At 38.3% G+C, this 23316-nt stretch overlaps 1 protein-coding gene across 12 annotated transcripts in view; it reads left to right on the top strand.

The window, feature by feature from the left end:
- Positions 1-23316, top strand: part of GRIP1 (glutamate receptor interacting protein 1) — an 892229-nt gene that overhangs the window by 686346 nt on the left and 182567 nt on the right. For all 12 annotated transcript variants that reach the window (XM_089674172.1, XM_089674168.1, XM_089674167.1 and 9 more), the window contains one exon: positions 369-514. In XM_089674172.1, the coding sequence (XP_089530298.1) occupies positions 369-514 (146 nt within the window). The remainder of the gene's footprint in view (positions 1-368; positions 515-23316) is intronic.

Raw genomic sequence — 23316 nt, 5'->3', positions numbered from 1 at the left:
GAGACTATAGGATACCCTTCATTACATGTCCCTTGTGTAGTAAAAAAAAATGACCCAAGCTTTATTTTTAACCCTTTATTCCAGATTGCTTAAATCTGAATTTGTCCAAGAAAAGGCCCTTATTGGTATACTTGGTCTTCATTACATAATAATAAGCAGTTATTTTCACATCACTGGTTTTCCGATTATAGCAATTTCTTTTCCGTAGTGACCTCGCGTTTGGTAACTGTCAAGGTAAATGTTAAGAGTATGGACAAGTGGGATTAATGTCATGAACAGCACAAGGGAATCACTTTGCCTAAGTGCCTATTATCTCTCAACCGCATTACATTAAATTAATAAAGATTGTTTCTTTCATCTTTTCCCAGGGAGGGCACAATCAAACCGGGTGACAGGCTGCTGAGCGTGGATGGAATCCGCCTGCATGGAACAACACATTCTGAAGCCATGAGTATTCTGAAGCAATGTGGTCAGGAAGCCACCTTACTGATAGAATATGATGTCTCTGTGATGGGTAAGCTGGGACCTCTTATTGATCCATAGCTGTCTGTATATCCTCATATGTGCTTGTAGCCATGGTGTTGTCTTCTCTCATTTATCCGTTTTAATGTACACATAAAATTGTGTTAGTTTGTTTCTAATAAAATATTGAGGATTGTTTTCCTATGTGTTCTACCCTTACCTTTAAAAGAAGCTGAAATAGATGTTCAGTTCTTTGTAAATATTTGCCTTCTTTTGAGATGTGCTGATCAAGCTAAAAAATAATCTGAGAAAATTCTTGCCAATGCACAAAAAGAACCAAAGCACAAGAGGTCAAACTTGACATACCAGGGATGGAATGAATCTTGCTTTTGTCCTTCTGTTCTCTTTTTTTTCAGACCAGTAAGACAAGCCTTGTATATACTAAGATTGAGGCTGAATGCACATTAATGAAAAGCTTTGTCTCACAATTCACAAGTACAATATTAGAGTATGAACTTATATGATTAAAACATGATTTTAAGGGCATGATAAATGTTTTGGCGTCAGTATTGCTCTCTCACCCCCTCCACCTTTTTAATTTATGAGCCCTCATTCTATCCAGCACTGCACCCATCTTCAGCTCTTCTCTCCCCTCATTTCCTGGTCTCACAGGCTATGCTGAGGCAGTGGGAGCCATTGGTTCCCACTGCTGTCAATCAGTGACAAGGGAGCAGGGGGTGGGCTGGTTTTCGTTGTCTATGTCTACATATGCAGACAGCAAGGCTCGACAGTGAGCCATCACAAGTCCTCCCATAGAATGTGGCTTTCTATGGGGGCACTCACCGAAGAGGGAGAACCAGGAGTGCCATCAGGGGACTTGAGAAGAGGAGGTTTGGGGCTACTCTGGTTAATTCCATTGCATAGGGTAAGTAAGTATAAATCTGTTTGTTATTTTTAAAAAAACATGTACCATCACTTTGTCTCCATATTTTAGACAGGTTTTCTTTTAAAGCTTTCTTGATCCTTTAATATGAGTAAGATCAGTAGAAGTGGGGTTAAAAAAAACACCTGCTACCACATCTGTGAACCTTTCCAATGCACTCTAGGATCATTTCCATCTGATAGACAAGGACCACAAGCAAAAATATTGATACTGGTACATACGTTCAGACTATTGCTGACACCTTTTAAGGAGATCAATAATTTATGAATTATTTCTGGATTAGCTATGCATATCTTATATAAAATCACCTAAAGGGGAAAAATGTAGGTTTTCTGCTGAGAATGGCATATTCTAGGCAGAAGAACCGTGAATTCCTGCTTTTGGGGCTTGTACGCCCTTGTACACTATATCTATAGGTTACTGAACCTCGGGAAGAAAATAGCACTTCACCTTCTTAAAATATAACTTTAGTCCATCAGCTAACTACACAGTTGGCCACTGTTTTACCTGCCAAACCAATGTGTGAAACCATTTGTCAAAAAATACTTGTTACCCACACATGCTATGTTTTGACTGCATAGCATAAGGAGCGGAACAGCTACTAGTTAACAACTTCCCACTATGGACACCTACACGAAACACTATTGCTTGTAGCTTCCTCAAATAACCCAAACTGAAAGTTCAAAGTTATTTCATGTCTTTTAAATGAATATGTAAGTTAACTCACTAAAGGGTGTTGTTATTGTTTGTTGGGACTTAATACAGCCACTATTGCAAAATAGTGAAAAACCTAATTACTTACTGCTCTGTGTGACCTAGAAACTGTGTTGAAGTAACGTATGTTTCCTTTGTGGGGGTGTATAATTTTTTTAAATTCCTAAACATATTATGTTCATTATATGTTGCTGGTTGCCTGGCCTTTTTCATTTATGGGCAATTTGCATAATTAACTATGATTACAGTTATTACCATTTTACACCCAGTTTTGGAAGTAAATCTTGTGATGAAGATAATGGCTAGTTCATCAAAGAAACTTTATCCTTTTGTGACATATTCATTTTATTGTCAGCATTGGTTGTAATAGAGCACAGTGATCTGTAATAAGGAGCACTGAATTCTCAACTCCTGTGCATCCTTCTATAATAACTGTACTATTGTGAATGAATTACATCCGAAGAATAATATATACCGTATAAAAGATAAATACTGTATATCTGCTATTACACATATTTACTTAAGAAATAAGTGTCTTCGTTAACAGATTACAAAATATTATATACTCTATGTAGCCTGTGTCTTTACGAATCCCTTAATGTTTTAAAAGGATGTATATTCCCTACATGTTTCAGAGTTAGTCAGTTCAGAATAACCATTGGGGTGAATTTACCAAAGGCAAATAGACTGAACACTCTGCAACTGCAGTTGCTCCAGAGCTTAGCAAATAAGGGTGAACTCTGCTGACTTTAATCATCCAATCATGTGCAAGAAAAAATGCTGTTTCTTAATTTTCCTTCCATGTGATTGAGAATTCTTTGCGAAGTGAAGCTTCATCTCAGTTACTAAGCTCTGGAGAAACTGCACTTACAGAGTGCAGCTGTATTTGCAAAGTGTACAGTCAATTTATCTTTAGTAAATCCACCCCATTGTCTTCCCAAATGACACCTGTCATTTCCAGTAGCTGAATAGCGCTTTGTACATAATGACTTAGAGATTTAATACATTCACAAGCACTTTTATAAAGAGCATTAAACATTATTATAATGATTAACTTCAATGCTAATCATAGAAAAGTAGTATTTTCCTGAATGCACCAGTTGAAGGAGCCACCATCTCTGTGGTGGTTACAGTATGCCCTGCAGTTTGGGTAGCTACTGAAAAAGCTCATAAGCTGCCTGCGTATATTTTCTTGCTGTTATACTGACTGCTAATATGTCAAATATTTCAAAGCATTTTTTTTCACACAGTAATAGTAGCTGTAATTTAAAGTGGTTGTAGAGGCTGAAGTTTTTGTTTTCTGAAGCTTGCTCTGGGAGTACTAGGAGACAGAGTCGGGGGGGGAGCAAACAGAAGCGCCAGTGGGGTGCCCGAGAAGAAGAGGATCGGGCCTGCTCTGTGCAAAACCATTGCACAGAGCAGGTAAGTATGATGTGTTTATTACTTTAAGTAACAAAAATCGAGCCTTTAGAACCACTTTCATGGTTTTTATATGTATCCTAATTTGGATTCACATTTTGCCATGAGTTCATAACATAGCCGCACTTTGTACCTCTTGCTTTTAGCATTAGTAATAAGGATATTTTTTTCAGCTCTAAGTGTTCGCGTGCTAAACCTCAATGTGATAAACTATAATGCTTTCCTCATTGAAATCGACTGTATGCTGTAATTATGGAAACATTTTAATACAGTATCATAATTTTAATGTTTTCATAAAGCTACGCTTTTTGAAGATCCATTTGATTTTACTCTTTCATACTGCTTTTCGAAATGAAGCTAGTATTCTGTTGGGTTGTAATGCAGGTGTTATTACAGGGTTCATATTTGTGCTTTCAGTAATTTTATGTTGTAGGTCTTTGACAAACCTGAAAAAGAAAACTGAAAAATAATTAAAAAGTACAGTGTTGCCACCCTTTTGCCTGGCCAGTGCTTTATTTCCATAAACCCATGCATTATTCGTTTGATTGGGTTTAAAGATGTGATTGCAATTATTTTTGCTTCTTGGTGGTCTTGATTTCAGGTTTTTTTAACATATATCTTTTTACATATAATTTAATAATCATTGATATACTGTGTGTGTATATGTTAGGCAATTAAACAGGTGTACCTAATAAAGTGGCTGGTGAGTGTGTGTGTGTGTATGTATGGAGATATATATATATATATATATACAGTTGTGTTCAAAATAATAGCAGTCAGACATCACTAACCTGATCAATCACTGTTTTTGGTAGAAATGATATTTCTACATGGCAAATAATTTACTAGCAGGTGTAGTAGAGTAATAGAAATCCAACAGACCCAACAGTCATGACATGCATGCTGCTGATTCTGTGTAATTGAATCACTAATTGAAAGGGGCGTGTTCAAAATAATAGCAGTGTGGAGTTCTATTAGTGAGGTCATTCATTCTTTGAAAAACAGGTGGCAATTATTGCCCTTATTTAAGGAAGGAAGGCAGCAAATGTGGTACATGCTGGTTACAGTGCATTTCTCTTTGAAAGTCTGAGGAAAATGGGTCGTTCCAGACATTGTTCAGAAGAACAGCATACCTTGATTAAAAACTTGATTGGAGAGGGGAAAACATCTAAAGAAGTGCAGAAAATGATAGGCTGCTCAGTTAAAATGATCGCAAATGCTTTAAAATGGCAACCAAAACCTGAAAGACGTGGAAGAAAGCAAAAAACTACCATTTGAATGGATAGAAGAATAGCCAAAATGGCAAGGACTCAGCCAACAATCAGCTCCAGGAAGATCAAAGAAAGTCTAAAGTTACCTGTGAGTACTGTTACAATTAGAAGACACCTATGTGAAGCCAAGCTATCTGCAGGAAGCCCCCACAAAGTCCCACTGTTGAAAAAAAGACATGCTAAAGAGGATACAATTTGCCAAAGAGCACATTGACTGGCCTAAAGAGAAATGGTGCAACATTTTGTGGACTGATGAAAGTAAGATTGTTCTTTTTTGGGTCTAGTGGCCGGATACAGTTTGTCAGACGACCCCCAAACACTGAATTCAAGCCACAGTACACTGTGAAGACAGTGAAGCATGGTTGTGCAAGCATCGAGATATGGGGATGTTTCTCATACTACGGTGTTGGGCCTATTTATCGCATACCAGGGATCATGGATCAGTTTGAATACATCAGAATACTTGAAGAGGTCATGCTGCCTTATGCTGAAGAGGAAATGCCCTTGAAATGGGTGTTCCAACAAGACAACGACCCCAAACACACCAGTAAACGTGCAACATCTTGGTTCCAGACCAACAAGATTGACGTTATGGAGTGGCCAGCCAAATCCCCGGATCTTAATCCAATAGAAAACTTGTGGGGTGACATCAAAAATGCACTTTCTGAGGCAAAACCAAGAAATAGAGAAGAACTGTGGAATGTAGTCCAATCATCCTGGCTGGAATACCTGTTCACAGGTGCCAGAAGTTGGTTGACTCCATGCAACACAGATGTACAGCAGTTCTCAGAAACTGTGGTTATACAACTAAATATTAATTGATTCAAAGGAAAGCAAAATCTTCAAACATTTTTCAGTTTATATAATGAATGTTTGAGTTTGTAAAGAAGAATACAAACACTGCTATTTTTTTGAACAGTCTAATCACTTTTCTTCAATTTTTTTTGAGGAACACAAATTTAATATATTTTTCTTTATGTTTTGATTTGGAATAGAATGTGTAGTGTTCCCAATGCATTTGTGTGTATGGAAATAAAAGCTATTAGAAGGATTTTGAGCTTTATTCATTTTTTTCATTACACTGCTATTATTTTGAACACAACTGTATATACACAGTTCTGCTGTAAAGTTTGCATACCCTGGCAGAAATTGTGAAATATTGGCATTGATATTGAAAATATGACCATGTCAAAAAATGCTTTTTTATTATTATTATTTATCTTTATAAAGTTCCATTACCTTGTTACGCAGGAGTTTTGACAGTTCTTTTCTGATCCCCAAGGCTCAGTATCTAGCCTAGTCAGTGCTTCCACGTAAGCGGTAACAAACTCATTGACTATTTATACACTGACACTAATTGCAATTTAAAAAGCCAGAGATGTGGGACATTAACCTCTAATTGTCATTTTAACCCGTGTGTGTCATCTTGTGTGTCTGTGCCAAGGCCAAACATTCCAGGGTATGTAAACTTTTGATCATGGCCATTTGGGTGATTTCTGTTATTATGATTTAAAAATGAGCCAAACAACTATTTGATAATAAATGGCTTCATATGATCATCATCCTTCAATAAAAGAGCATTTTTGGCATGATCAGTCATATTTTCAGTATCAATGCCAAAATTTCACAATTCCTGCCAGGGTATGCAAACTTATGAGCATAACTGTGTGTGTGTGTGTGTGTGTGTGTATAATATATGTATATAATATGTATGTATGTCTGATTGCTTGGTAATGCAGATTGCTAATCAGCCAATCACATGACAGCAACTAAATGCATTTAGGCATCTAGACATGAAAACAACTTGAAGTTCAAACGGAGTATCAGACTGGGGATTTAGATGACTTTCAATGTGGCATGGTTGTTGATGCCAGGCTGGCAGATCTGAGTATTTCAAAAACTGCTGATCTACTGATATTTTCACGCACAACCATCTCTAGGGTTTATAGAGAATGGTCCGAAAAATATAATATATCCGGTGAGCTGCAGTTGTGTGGACAAAAATGCTTTGTTGAGGGCAGTGGAGAATGGATAGACTGGTTGGAGATGATAGAAAGGCAGCAGTAACTCATGTCAATATGGACCAAAATCTCTGAGCAATGTTTCCAACACCTTGTTGAATCCATGCCACGAAGAATTAAGGCAGTTCTGAATGCAGAAGGGGGTCTAACCCGGTGCTAGCAAGGTGTACCTAATAAAGTGGCCGGTGAGTGTGTATACAGTTAGGTCCATATATATTTGGACACAGGCACAATTTTAGTTTTTTTCAGGTATTTACCAAAACATATTCAAGCTATAGTTATATAATGGATATGGGCTGAAAGTGCACACTGTCATGTTTAATTTGAGAGTATATACATCCAAATTGGAGGAAGGGTTTAGGAATTACAGCTCTTAAGAGTAGCCATCCCCCCTTTTTCAAGGGACCAAAAATAATTGGACAATTGAATCAAAAGCTGTGTGGGCTACTTCTTCATTATTTCTTCATCAATTAAGCAGGTAAAAGGTCTGGAGTTGATTCTAAGTTTGCTGTTTGCATATGGAATCTATTGCTGTGAACCTACATCATGCGTTCAAAGGAGCTGTCCATGCAAGTGAAACAGGCCATTGTAAGGCTTCAAAAACTAAACAAATCCATCAGAGAGATAGCAGCAACATTAGGAGTGGCCAAATCAACAGTTTGGTACATTCTGAGGAAAGAAGAACACACTGGTGAGCTCAGCAACATAAAAGGGCATGGACGTCCACAGAATACAACAGTGGTGGATGATCACAGAATCATCTCTATGGTAAAGAAAATTCCATTCACAACATAAAGACAAGTGAAGGACACTCTCCAGGAGGTGGGTGTATCATTGTCAAAGTCTACAATCAAGAGAAGACTTCACGAGAGCAAATACAGAGGGTTTACCACAAGATGCAAACGATTCATAAGCCTGAAGAATAGAAAAGCCAGATTAGATTTTGCCAAAAAACATCTAAAAAAAGCCAGACCAGTTCTGGAAAAGCATTCTGTGGACGGATGAAACAAAGAATAATCTGTATCAGAATGACGGGAAGAAAAAAGTGTGGAGAAGGCTTGGAACAGCTCATGATCCAAGCACAACATCTATAAAACATGTTGGGGGCAGTGTGATGGCATGGGCATGCATGGCTTCCAGTGGTACTGGGTCATTAGTGTTTATTGATGATGTGACAGAAGCAGCCGGATGAATTCTGCAGTGTTTAGAGATTTACTGTCAGCCCAGATTCAGCCAAATTCAGCAAAGTTGATTGGACGGCGCATCACAGTACAGATGGACAATGATCTAAAACACACTGCAAAAACAACCCAGGGGCTTTTGAAGGAAAAAAGTGGAATATTCTGCAATGGCCAAGTAAATCACCTGATCTCAACCCAATTGAGCATGCATTTAACAAGGCAGAAAGACCCACAAACAAAGAACAACTGAAGACAGCTGCAGGTAGAGCCTGGCAACGCATCAGAAAGGAGGAAACCCAGCCTTTGGTAATGTCCAATGACTTCAGGAAGTCATTTTGTCATCAAAATATTAAAAATGAACCTTTTATTTATGATTATATTCCTTTGTCCAATTACATTTGAGCCCCTGAAAATAGAGGGGCTGTGTATAAAAATGGTTCCAGTTCCTAAAATTTGTACTTGATATTTATGTGCAACCCCTTGAATTAATTGATTATTTCATTTTAATTCTGGTGGCATACAGAACCAGAAGAATGAAATTGTGCCTGTGTCCAAATATATATGAACCTATTGTATATATGTGTGTGTATATGTATATATATATATATATATATATATATGTATGTATATATATATATATATATTTTTTTTTTTTTTTTTATTTCTTTTTTTTTTTGGGGTTATCTCATGTGGGGGATCACCTTTCCTGGGAAAAAGGTAGTCCAGACTGCAGGTCTTTCTTAAAAATCTGACTTGTAGCCAATTTTATTTAAAAGGTTGCATGCATCAAACAAAAATGAACAGAAAATAAACCCTCGCCATCCAGGCACTAACTAAACAGAGGAGATTCCTATCTCACAGGTGAAGGGCTTCTCCCTGTCACCAACAAAACAAAATGGTGTGCAAACCTTTTCATTTCTTGTACAAAGCAAACTCTTTCATCTCTCTCAGGTATGGCTTCCTGAATCCCAGGCCAAGAGCAAATTCTTGCTCCAGTCCTGCTTTATACCACCTGCTGGTATTCATCAGTGGACCGCAAAATCCAGTTCGGAACCAACACTGCCAAAGTGGCCTGGAAAACCCAGATTGGACTCCACCTTAGTCTCCTAGATATGAACGCATGCGAGGTGACACATAACGTCCATCAGTCACCTTGCCTTTCATAGTTTCACATATCCCCCCTCTGCTCAAGCCACTGCGACTGAGCACCTGTCCCAACCAAGCAATGGACACGGGAAAGGGCATCTACATTATCCTGAAGTTTCTCTTCTCTGTGCTTCACTGTGAATTTAAATGCTTGTAGCGCAAGAAACCACCTTGTCACGCGACTATTTTTTTTCTTGTTATCGCACATCCACTTCAGAGGGACATGATCGGTAACCAATTTGAATTGTCTCCCCAACAGATAATATTTCAGGGCCTCCAAGGCCCATTTGATAGCCAAACATTCCTTCTCAACAATTGCATAGTTTTTCTCATGATTATTAAACTTTCTGCTCAGGAAGACTACGGGGTGCTTCTCCCCATCTCTGATTTGGGACAGCACAGCATCGAGTCCCACATCAGAGGCATCCATCTATACCACAAAGTCTTTTGTGAGATCTGGGGTCACGAGCACAGGTTGGGCACAGAGAGCTTGTTTCAACATTTGAAATGCTGTCTCCGCCTCAGGATTCCACTCAATCATAACCTACCCCCTACCTGTTGTCAGATCTGCCAGTGGGGCTGCAATGGTGGCAAAATTGGGTATAAAACACCTCAATTTTTTTGATCTGAGGCCTAATTAGTCTACCAATAATGTAACCAAGGTATTTGACCTCCTCCAAGCCTATGGCACACTTTTGGGGTTGGCGGTAAGACCTGCTTTCCTAAGCGAATTTACTACTGATTGCAACCGGGGCAAATGATACTCCCAATCTGGGCTGTGGATGACTACATCGTCCAAATAGGCAGCTGTGTATTGGCAGGTTTACCCAACTTTCCTTTCAGAATCAACATTTTCTATGGGACACTATACTACAAAATACTCTCACAAATGTGGGCCATTGATTGCAAACAAGATTTGTTAATTTGCACACACAAATTCATTCAATAGCATGTTGCAAAAATGAATACACCCCAATGAAAGTCTTAGGCTGGCCATACATTATACAATTATCTGCAGATTTTCTGCCCAATTTCCTTTAGATTTACCTTCAACTATGTAGTGCAAGGGCCTGCCTAATTGGATACAACTGAAAGTGTTGTTTAGGTTTGTCCTCCTATTATATGGTTTTTGGTAAATCTAAACCAAAAATCTGCAGATAATTGTATAATGTATGGCCAGCCTTAGGCTGGCCATACATTATACAATTATCTTCCAATTTTCTGCCCAATTTCCTTTAGATTTACCTTCAACTGTGTAGTGCAAGTGCCTGCCTAATTGGATACAACTGAAAGTGTTTAGGTTTGTCCTATTATATGGTTTTTGGTAAATCTAAACCAAAAATCTCCAGATAATTGTATAATGTATGGCCAGCCTTAGGAGCAAAGCTAAATTTTACACAACAAAATCCTAATTAACAAGAATTCAACTGCAGGTGAGTCTAATTATTCATTAAACAGGTGTCCAGCTGACAGTTGACTATAGAAGGGCTTTACTTAACAAAGAAAATCTCTTCCCATTTCATGCTGTCAGCAATTGCACCACATGGAAGAGAAATGTCACAAGGCCTGAGATAGAAAATTATTTATTTACACAAGAAAGGTGAAGGCTACAAGAAGATCAGCAAAGATTTACTTATCAGTTAGAATACTTTAGCAAAAGTGATACAAAGATGGAACTGCAACCATCTGACAGAGAAATCCAGGCCATCCATGGAAGTTAACACCTCGACAGGAGTGTCTTCTGATTAGAAGGGTTGAAGAAAATCACCATTCACTGCAGCTAGTTAAAGAAGTAGAAAGCCAGACTGGGGTGAATGGTCCCCGTGACACAATATGGCATACACTGCAGAGAAATGGCATGCATCGGTGTCGTCCATGAAGGAAGCCTCTCCTAAAGCTCATGAACAAAAAAGCCCGCCTAGAATTTGCCAGGGCCCATTCTAAAAAAGAAGAATGCAATCACATCTTTAAATCCAATCAAAGTAATCATGCATGGGTTTATGGAAATTAAACACTGGCCAATCAAAAGGGTGGCAACACTGTACTTTTTAATTATTTTTCAGTTTTCTTTTTCTGGTTTGTCAAAGACCTACACCATAAAATCACTGAAAGCACAAATATGAACCCTGTAATAACACCTGCATTACAACCCAACAGAATACTAGATTAATTTCCAAAAGCAATGTGAGTAAAATCAAATGGAAAACATTCAAATTATGATACTCTATTAAAATGTTTCCATAATTACAGCATACAGTCTACTTTGAATGAGGCAAGCATTGAAGTAAATAGGGTGTTTATACCAGCTAGGACTTCCCATAAATGGTGCTGTGTTCTTTTTTCTGCCTAGTCTTCTACTCCTGTAGATGGTGCTATAACCCTATGGTCATGAATGAGAAGAGCTGTGTCCATCAATGAACTAAAAAAATTACGTTTTTACCATGCGATTGTAGTTTTAAAAATGTCATTGGGCTCTGTCACTTTTTGAAACAAAGATCAATATCCTGGTGTGTTAGCTTTGTGAATTGAGCCTATAGTCTGTGTTGTTTAGTGACAAAGCTGTAATGGCTTATTTATTAAGGCAAATGACAATGTTCAATAAGTAGTTGTTCAAAACAATTAGCAATCATCTTGTGTTCTGACTGCTCAAAAGAGCAATAGGTTTGAAACTGATATATTGAGAAGTGTTTCTTGTATATATATGTATTTTGTTTTAAAGGAAAAGTTCACCTTTATACAAATAAAAATAATAAATGCAAACTTCTTTGCAGGTTTTTTGTTGCAGGAGCCTGTAAAGCATTGCGCCAGCAATCAGCAGATCGCTGGTGCCATGCAGGTCTCCTGCAGATCTCTCAGTATATCTGCTTGCCAGTACAGGATATACAAGTAAGCAGATATGGGGTTGATTTACTAAAGGTAAATATACTGTGCACTGCAAATGCACTTGCTTTAGATTCAGCGGGAAGCTCTGAAATGAGGTAAAGCTCTGCTGATTTCTTTTGTCCAAACATGTGCAAGCTAAAATGCTGTTTTTTTTTATTTCCTTGCATGTTCCCCTCAGATCTAGAGCAACTGCACTTTCAGTGTACTTGCAGTGCACTTGGAGTGCAAAGCCTATTTGCCTTTAGTAAATCAACCCCATACTGTCAGTAAGAATCAATAACCTGCCATGATGCTCCACAGCACTGTAGTAGCTCATTGAGAACTGCAAGGCGACAGCTGCTACGTTTCTCATTCACAGAACACAGTGAATGATTGATGCGGCCAGGCTAGCTGTCAAAGCAGGGCAGCGCTGGCTGGTGCATTTATAGCATGTTACATGTTACATCCTGAATATGGGTGTTATGTGTTATGAAAGGTGAACTTATCCTTTAGCAAGTTAGGTTTGATCGCAGTTATTCGTTGATAAGAAGAAAAAAAAATCATCCTATTACTTTACTTATGTGATAGTATACAATACACTCTGGTAATATTGAATTATATTTCTTAATGGTGGACAACCATTTGATCAGAACCTGCTGGTTTCCTTCTTAGCCTTGGCTGAGCAATAATATAATGAGATGCAAAGACTATTTTGGCATTGAATGTTGTCAGATCTGGTAGCTATGTGTTAAAGAAAAATATCCAATTATCACATTATTATTAAAGCCCTATCATACCCATGTGAATATTCTTCGTCAATATGGTTAATTGACAAGGACTTAGTTAATGTTATTACCATTTGGTTGACTTCCAAAAAGTGCTGGCAGTTTTATCCTTTGGATTGTTCTTTTATTAGTATTATAGGGCAAGAATACTTTCATCTGCATACAGGAGAAATATCCCTGTGCAGAAAGCACCAAAGGCCATGGTTTAAGATCTGTCCTTGCTCTGGGCCCTAAGAGACTTCTATAGCTACTGCTGTCTCTAAGATACTGGGTACAGTTCTGATGGAGAGGAAAGACAATGGTAATAGTATTTTGTAAAGTAGGGGAAATTTTATATCCTTCATGCAGGGTAAGAAAATATTGTAAGAAGGAAACCTTTCAGATACTCCAAAGTACCCTCTCACTGTTAATTACTGGGAAGGAGAATCTCGCACTGCCTGACTTGTATTTTTTATGATTTGAAATCGTTTAGTAAGTCCACATTAAGTGGCATGGCCTCCCTGATGGGAACCTGCCCCTGGACTTAGGCTGCATTCACACTTGAGTATTTTGTAAGTTACAATACTTAAATGGTCCTCATCTCATGGAATTTAGTCTTCTAATACCCCCCTCTGGGCAATCCCATCCTCCCCATTTTTCCACTCTCTAAAGTCCCCTGATTTGGACAAGAGTAAGTGTATTTTCCAAATGAGAGAGCTCCATTCTTACGACTTGCTGAAAGAAGAATTTTCCCTTCCTAACTGGTATTATTCAAATACCTATAATTGCAGCACACTATTGGGACCTTATTCCCCCAAGCACCTATTCTCCAACAAAATTCCCAAGAATCCTTCAAACTTGAGAAGCCCCTTTCTTCAACTTATCTATCATGGTGCTAGAAACTCTATAGTTTTAGAAGTCGAAAATTGATAACCCTACCCTCTCTGAAGAGAAGTGGGAAGATGTGGTAGCTCAATATACTAAACTTATGATATCTGCTAGAAATAAATGTATGCCATTGAAATGTTTACATAGGATATATTATATCCCTCAGAGGTTGTACTGGATCAATCATACCCTTTCTTCACTCTGTAACATGTATTTCAATGCCACTGGTACATTTTATTGGAAGCAAGTTACATCCCGGTTGGCTAAAGCACTGAAACTATCGCTGGCTCCAGATCCCATTGTTATTCCATATTGGGAGAAAGTGGATACATGACTGTTCAACAGGCAAGTGTGAATTTTATGCCCAGCGAGAAAAGTAGTATATAGGGGATTCATGTTTACCTCTGGAATATGTAAATATAGAGAACGTATAATGAATGCGAGGCACATGTTCTTGTCAAGATCAGTGTACACTGAGGTGCTGTTCTCTCAATTATATATCTGGTAAAAGAAAGCTAAATTTGTACAGTTCAAGGTCTTGCGGTAAAGTGCATTGGGTAGTAGTTGCTCTCCTACTGCCCCAATCGAACTCCCAGAGCATGCTGTAGATACAGCAGATAGGAAAGTTTTAATGTAAATAAGAAGGATCTGCATAGCTTAAAAAAGTTTTGGGAAGCTACCAATGTATTTAGGGTGACCCTACCCATATAAAAGATGGTAACATTTGACTAAGCAGTAAGAGTGGTTTTAAGTTAGTGTAGCAGACAGAGGGAAGATACTGATCTTGTATAGATTTTTTTTTTTGTGAAAAAAAGGGGTTTCTCCATTTATGGAAACACCAGTCCTATATCCCTAAATTGGCTGCTGGACACCTATCTGTAATCCCAAGGAAGGAAAATTGTAATATTATGTTTGTTCACAAAAGGTGCAGTGCTCAGAATAATAACATAAATAAACCTCTTTGATTTACACTATACCTAATAAAAAATGTTTTATTTACAGAAGAGCACCCACACTCAGGACTAAAATAGTCCATAATGTAAAAGATCCTCTTAACCTCCTTAGCGGTAATCCCGAGTGTAGCTCGGGGTAAAATTTCTATACCAAGAGCGGTAACCCCGGGCTACACTCGGGCTTACCATGCGGTGTTGCTCTGGGGTCCCTGTAGCACTTACCTTGTCCTTCGCTCCCGCGATGTGTCCCCTGCAGTATCCCCGGCCATCTCCTCCAGCCGATGCCAGCATCCGGCTTCTGTGTTCCGGTCCCTGTGACGTCGGGACGTACGGGCGCCGGAACCGGCGGGAAATTTGAAATTTTTTAAAAATGTCATTTTTGCTGTCATTGCTGTTGCAATGCATTTCACATATATTTTGTCCCTACTGCTTTGTCCTGTGCCCTGCCTGCATTTTGAATGTTCTTTCTGCCTGGAAACTGAGAAAAGTCCATGGCGTCCAAAAAGCGTCCCTTTACGTCAAAAGCGGTTTTAGAACAGCGATAGTAAATCAGAACCACTTGCAGAATTGAGTGATAATGATTCGTAGGGAAATTCATCATCAGACACTGAAAACAATTTTGCGACTTTGCTCAGCGATGTGCGAATTTGCCTCTGTATTTCAAATTTCAGTGTTTTTGGTTTGATTATATTATTGAATTAAATTTATTATTATATTATTATTTTTTTTGATTATTTATTAAATTATAATTTATGATTTTGTGTTTCAAATAGACTCTTGTTCGTACAGATTTCAGTGAGTTATTCCTAAAAATTACAGCCTACAATAAAAAACTACATATTTCCATGCAAAAAAATGGTACCGCTTTCAGCACAAAAAATCGGAAAGAATCATACCGCCAAGGAGGTTAAGAGGGGGATCTGCGACCCCAGGGGCTTAATATTGTATGGTATAGATAGGGTTTTTAACTACTGGAGGGTTAATGATCTCAGGAAAGCTCAAAAAATTAGACTCTCTGGATATACAAACTAGATACTCTTGACACCCAATGGTCTTAATATAGATATTGACCTAAACAATTTTATGACAAATTATTAGTTATATAATGTTTTAATAAAAATAATTTTTTAGGCATGAGTAGATATGGACATTTATTAGGTGTAGCAACTTTGATTTTATATTTTTATATATATATTCAGTAGGGTTACTCATTACAAGTGGCTGCTAACAAGAAGTTTTACCACATGTTGGCAATAGTAAGGATCATTGTATATGCTGTCATTTTAGGGGCATTCGATAGTGAAAACACATGAAAAAGAACACTTAAACATATGAAGAATAATAGAGGGTATCAACTGTTATATATATATATTAGGTGGTGTCAATTGTTATATATGCAGTTTTGATTAATACCACTTGAGGAACATGTAGTATAAAAATAGCGGAGTTACTGAGGGCCAGCAGCGATCTCAGAAGACTTCTTACAGCAGAAACATATTGGATGGAGCTACCTTCAGTATGTCCTGTTTAGAACACATGGCCATATTGGATAGGAGATGTCGGTGCTAATTGAAATTGTATAGTCTGATTCTATCACAGGCAAATGTAAGTGTGCAATCTGGATTTTGGTGTTTTATTAATAAAGCGGTGTTGCACTATATTTGGATTTCCCTTGTATTCATTTTATGATGGCATGGAGGCAAACTAGGAATCCCTTTGCAGCTGGAGCTTTTGATAAAAGGTGCTTAACACTTTATTAGGTTAAGGGGTCACATTATATCTGGTGAGTGTGGTTTATAAAGGGATGTGTGGAGTGCCACCTTGAATTCAGTCACTAGACTTCATTGAAGTCACTTTGGGGTTGATTTACTAAAACTGGAGAGTGAAAAATCTGGTGCAGCTCTGCATAGAAACCAATCAGCTTCCAGGTTTTATTGCCATAGCTTAATTGAACAAGCTGAAGTTAGAAGCTGGTTGGCTACCAAGCACGTCTGCACCAGATTCTGAGTGCTCCAGTTTTAGTAAATTTACCCATTTGTGTAAAGTGGAGCACAGTCCAGTTTTGCACAGGAAGATCTATACGCTTTTGTATATGAACAGTAGCACAATAAATGGACACTTTTTTTTAGGAGCACCATGGATCACTTTAAGTATATGGTTTTACATGGTTTTATGAAGTGTGGCACAAATAATAAGACACTTTATTAGAAGCACTTTATATCATAGGTATATTTACAGATGGAGATTTATTATGATGCACATTATAGTGAAAACAGAGAAAGTATAGTATAAATCAAGGAGGTTTGTTTATATATTTTGAGCCCTTAACCTTTTCTGAACAACCATACAGATTGTCTTTGGCATTGCTGCACAGGAATTCTGCTGTTCTTAGGACAATATCTTTCCCCACAACACCTAGGAACAAGATGAAGCCCCAATGCAGTAGTTGTGCCACATTGCTTTTATAGAGATTAGGAAGTCATGTGCATGCTTGCACAGTTTGCATTATATTTTACATTATTGGAATATGCTGAGCTTATATAAATGTTGCTCTTATACACAGGGATTGTTAATACAAGCTTATTTTTTTATTTTTGTGTGATACAAAAATAATTTGTGTGATCATGACTGCTAATGGATATCGCTTCATTTAAAGTGACCTTAGAGCCACTTTTGTTTAAATACCATTCAACATTGTCCTAACAAACCTTCATTCATGCCAGATGATGATATGATGTCTTAGAGTATACCATAAAAAGTTGCCTATCTTAGATAGAAGAGAAAAGATGTCCAATGTGAAATATAGCAGGGACCTGTTATTCAATAGAAGTTCATACAACTCTTTTACAAAGGTTTAATTCATTTACTGATTTTTCAGCTTGCTGTGTTTAATATGGTGACCTAATGATAACGATGGACCTGTACAAATAAATCTTATCTGAATGCTGCTATAAAAAAACATTTACAGAAGTAAAAGGAACTGTTCATACCATGATTACAAGTTGATTAGTCTCAGGGCAAGGTCATAAATAATTTATCTACAGCTCGACTTATATGGAGAATTTTAACCTTTCTTGCTGCCAGTTAATAATCTTAATGGCTGAAGTTAAATATGGTGTCAGGCAAGGTACTGAAACTTACGTAGCATGAAGGAAAATCGTTTAATAATATTACAATAAAACTTCAGTAACTCTATTGTAAAACAACAGCCTGCTGTATTAAATGTGTCTTTGTGACGCACTATGCTATTAAACCAATCTTGCTGTCTTAAAGGGATACTAGCCTAAAAACTTAATTTACATAAAATATTTAAATTCATTAATTTGTGGTGGACCTGTCCCCGCGCCTACCCTTCTAGCGCTTAGTCTTCCAGCTCTGCTGTCTTATCACGGGAACCCCAGAGGTCACCCTATTGTCTGTTATCCCAGAGTAAATCTCATGGATCAAAAAGGGCCTGTTCCACTTCCATTAGTCTGCAGCCAGCGTGTTGATCCCCAGGCACTGGAACTTGTCTACCCTCCCAACAATTGGAGCGGGTAGCAGAGTGGAACACAATTATGAGAATGGAAGAGTTGATTGCTTGTCTCCATGACAGCCACGCAAATTTCATGTCACTATGGTACACCTGAATCAAATTTTCACCGTTCCCTAAATTGCAGCCTTTCTTGTAACCACTGCTGGAACCCTTTCAAATCATTTATAGTTGGGGTGATCAACCTGCCGGGTGGATGCCCCCTTTTACGCCTCATCTTTTTTCTTCACTTCCACTTAACTCTTGATTATACAAGGATTGATATACTGTATTATTTTAAAAAAAGGGATTCATAGAGCCAACTAGGAATCAGATTTGTGTACAGTTTCTTAAATTTTATTCTGAGATGAAAATCTCTAGCACATGAATCGCTAGAGTCTCTGGTTTGTTTGAAATCTTCTGCACACCAGCCCTGGGATGTGGCAAACCAAACATTCTAAGATTGGTCATGGAGCATGTTTATGATGGACAGACTGTACTATAAACTCTTTATCTGACTATGTATGCACACTGTGATTTTGTAACTTTGAAAACTTAGTAAAATGTTATTCTTGAAAACAAAGAAAGACATTTAAATTGGTTGCAATTCCTAAAGCAGGCTATAAATGGATTATAATTCTGCCAGTTCAGCCAAAGGCTGTAACGCTGATCTGTGTATTTTGACAGAGTAGTCGTCTCCCTGCTGTCAGAATAGAAAAGTACAGCATGGAGTATTCCCCCATCCTCCTTGATTGTGTGGATGAGGGAATTAGTTCAGCTGGCTGAATTAAGAAATTAGAGCCAATAGATGGCTGGCTTTACGTATACCCACTGAAGTGACTAGCCTGAGGTGATACACAGAGATAAAAAAAAAAAAAATTTCTAACATAGGATGTTACTGTTAATCTGCAGTAATTTCTTCTATACAGTAATGCCTCCTAAAACAACACTGATCAAAGGATTCTCAGCTCTAGCAAGCAGGAGGTGGTGATCTGACATCACAGATATTACAGAGCTAGAGCACAGAGTTCCCTGATATCTGAAAACCAAGTGGAAGGAAAGCCCCCCCCCCCCCCACCACCACCACCACAAATACACTGACATGGAAAAACACACAGCTGAGGGTATGCGTTACCTGCAGTGAGCTGGGGGGGTCTCTCTTGAGGCTATTGTGTCAGCTTAGGGTCGTTTCGGTGACTCAAGCAGATTGCAGAAGGATCAAAGAGGAGCCATACTTGGTGCTTTAGATTTAGGCTAGTACACACTGTTGAAGGATGTTTTCTGTTCATTTTTTCATATCTGTGTTTACAGTAATGGCAGTATTTACAGTTGCAATTTTAGTATTGCTGTGTTTTGAGGTTAATTAGTATTCATTTGGGCCTTTAAGCCATGTTGGATTGCAGATTTGATAAAGCACTATGGATGTCATCTTTAATCATGGATCCCTCCAAAATGACTAAGGTTTAATAAACTGTGAATGAGATTCAACAAACATTCACTGCAGATGGATCTTACTGACACGTGTTTTAATTTAAATGGTTGTGAATGATTTACCTATAGTGAATGTTTGTTGACACATTCACTGCCTCATAAATATGCCTTTAAGTGTGGGGTGGATAAAAATGGAAATTCAGTATCTGATAGCATAATACATTATCCAGAGTAATGATTGTTTTCTGTGTTTTTTCAGTCTTCACCATAACCATGTGGGCCATTCATTCACCATAATATAAAAATTGCTACTTAGCACAAAAAAACATTTTCCACTTATCTTTAGTACATAGCATTAAATCAGGATTATTTTGATGAAGCCAGGCCTGAACATACATTGAAATTGGTTGCAAGGGTTACTGAATTTAAGATTTTGTTTTTCCAGCATACAAATCTTTATTGTACAGTGTTAAAATAATGCAGGTACACTTTTATTACCTGAGCAATGTACAAAATATATGTACTTACTGGTTTACAGCTAAGTAGAAGGGAGTGAGGCAATGATAAGGTACTTGCAAGATGAAAGACATAATATTTGCATAATGTAGACCAATTTGGAAGCATAATAGTAAAATTGATATATGAAGAAAACTAATGTAAAAACAAATAGTAAAACATTTAATTTTTATTTATTTATGTATGACATAATAAAACATATTTGCTATGCATATTGTTACAAATAAAATTGCTAAGCAATACCTTCTAAATTCTTAAACAAGGGAGCAAAGTCCATATATTATAGTATGCAGAGATTATTATCTCAAGCCATATTTTATTTCAGAGTTACAATAAACAGGTACTAGCACTATTTATATTCAGTTAAGATTACTCCGTTAACCGTGACAAATGGTCGGTTGGCATTGTTGTGAAATACCCAGTTAATGTTTCCATAGCATTCTAGATGCTACAGACAAAAAAATCTCAGCTAAGTCTCCATTTTACTGCGCTTGCACATTGGTAGATGTGTGATGAATCAGTTCTGGATAGTGACATAGTATGTCAGTGTGTTGTTATTGTGAAAATGTATTGGAGCTATTTAATATGTAGGTCATTTGAAATATTACTGAACTAAGATGGCACATTTCTCATTTATCCATCAAACTATTTGTATTGTATATTAAACCATGTGGCCTTCTCCATAATTCCTGTAGAGAAATAGAACTTTTTGTATTAAAGGCAGCTATGCTTTTAAAACTAGGATTAGATTTTTTTCATAATTTGCTGTGACAGGCTGATGATTCTCATTTGGTGTTGCAAGGCTTATATAGTGCCAAAAAAACATTCCACACACCATTACACCACCACTAGCTTAACCACTTGCCTACCGGGCACTTATACCCCCTTCTTTACCAGGCCAATTTTCAGCTTTCAGCGTCATCGTACTTTGATTGACAATTGCGCGGTCATGCAAGATTGTACCCATATGAAATTTTTATAATTTTTTTCTCTATAAACAAAAAAAGTGGAAAAAATTTGAAAAAAAAGTCTTTGTTTCTATTATAAAAATTTTCAAACAGGTAATTTTTCTCCTTCACTGATGTGCGTTGATGAGGTAGCACTGATGGGCACTGATAGGCAGCACTGAAGGGCACTAATAGGCAGCACTAATGAGGTGTCGAGGATAGGCGGCACTGATGATGGGTACTGATAGACAGCACTAATAGGTGGCGCTGACTGGCATCACTGCTGGGCACTGACTGGCGGCACTGCTAGGCATTGACTGGTGCAACTGCTGGGCACTAACTGGCACAGCCGCTGGGCACTGACTGGCAGCACTGCATTGATGGGCACTGACTGGCAGCACTGCATTGATGGGCACTGGTGGGTGGCACTGGTGGGCACAGGTGGGTGGCAGAGGTGGGCACAGGTGGGTGGCACTGCTGGCCACAGGTGGGTGGCACTTCTGGGCACAGGTAGGTGGCACTGCTGGGCACAGGTGGGCGGAACTAGTGGGTGACACTGCTGGGCACCGATCATCAGGGCACTGATCATCAGTGCCCTAATGATCGGTGCCGATCCCTGCTCTGACAACTGCCGGTTCTTGGCAGTACTTTCCTTGCACTCTGACAGCGTGAGGAAAGTGCAGCCGAGAACCGGCAATTGCATTTCCCGGTGATCAGCGTGTCATTGGACACGGCTGATCACGTGGTAAAAGGCCTCTGTGATTGGCCATTTATCACATCACGTGATCAGCTGTGTCTGTAGGACACATCGATCACAGAGATCGCCGGGGTTGCGCAGGAGAACACGTTCTGGGAGGACATCATATGACGCCTTCCCAGAACTGGCCGGCCGCAGTGTAGCTGTCATTCGGCTATCTGCGGTTGGCAAGTAGTTAAACTATTGACGGAATGGATATATAGTTTATTGCTGTATAAACCAAATTGAGGCCTTGCCATCAAGATCAACTATTTTAAACAATCCAGAGTCATAAAACCAGGTAATGTTCTCCAGTCTTCTAATTGTGCCAATCCAACACACACTGCAGGCGCGTTTTCCTATCCTTAGATGGCAAGAATTGAGCTTGTCATAATCCTCTACTGCTATGTCCCATCTTTTTTAAGTCTCGAAGTGTTCAGCATTCAGAAATGCATCCACCGATGTAAAAAGAGGATATGTGAGTATTTGTGGAATATCCTTTTTAACAAGTCTGGTTATTCATCTGATCTCTATATTTAGCAAGATATTTTAACCCACAGAGCTGTTGCTCCCTAGATGGCTTTCATTTTAACCATTATCTTTAAACTCAGCTCTGTATTTCAGGAGAATCCCAGGAGTTCAAACGTTTTAAGGATGCTGCATGTAAATACATCCGGTATTTACATTTTCATTTGTTCCATATATGTTGCGGTTACAAAAAGAACGAAGGACATATACATGAACATCTCCTATGAACAGGGAGAAGGGTGCATTATGTAAATGTGGATGAAAATGTTTGTTACTACAAAGCGCACCCCATGAGCAGGTCAAATACATTAGTGGAAGCACCCATCATATAGCATGTGGCAGGAATAGAATGGAAGCTATCAAGGCCTAGCAGGGGTATACATATAATAATAAAATTATGGGTGCTCCTATCCTAAAGAAAAAGAAGGGGGCTGCCTCTAAAATATAGTCCGCTCAAATCCAACAGAAAGAGAGGAGAAGTCAGATTAAGTGAAAAGAAGAGAAAGCTAGGGGAGGGTGTCCCAGTAGCCTAAGAGATAGGAAAGTAGGTCCACTCTCAGTGCACAGGAGAGATGTATTGAATCCAGGGTTCCCAGGTTTTGAGAAATTTAGCAATATAATTCCAGAGGGTACAGGTGAGTTTATCATTCACCATAATCCAGTTTAATTTATGTGTAACATATTCTAGGTGCACCACTGCTGTCTGACAACGCGCTATAACGATTCTTACTGCCAAGAGCATATAAAGTATAACCCTTTTAGGCCATTTTGAGATATTGGAGTCCAATTTCTGGAACAAGGCTATTTCTTGGGCCTGAGTAAGATTAACCACTTCACGCCTAAGGGTAAAAGAAATCTAAATGCATAAGCACAGTTTTGCAACATTGACATGTGTTAGTACAACCGTAAATCATCACAACTACTTTGTACTTCCAGGTGAATTATACCTTGTTTGTTTTTTTTCAGGACAAATTGGGCTTTCATTTGTTGGTAAATGGTAATGCATATCTCCTGATTTTTTTT

The sequence above is a fragment of the Staurois parvus genome, unplaced genomic scaffold (assembly GCF_062004578.1).
Source record: "Staurois parvus isolate SC_StPar_1 unplaced genomic scaffold, SC_StPar_1.0 ptg000147l, whole genome shotgun sequence".
Classification (NCBI taxonomy): domain Eukaryota; kingdom Metazoa; phylum Chordata; class Amphibia; order Anura; family Ranidae; genus Staurois; species Staurois parvus.
The sequence above is the reverse complement of the archived record's forward strand: the minus strand, read 5'-3'. Positions and strand labels throughout refer to the sequence as shown.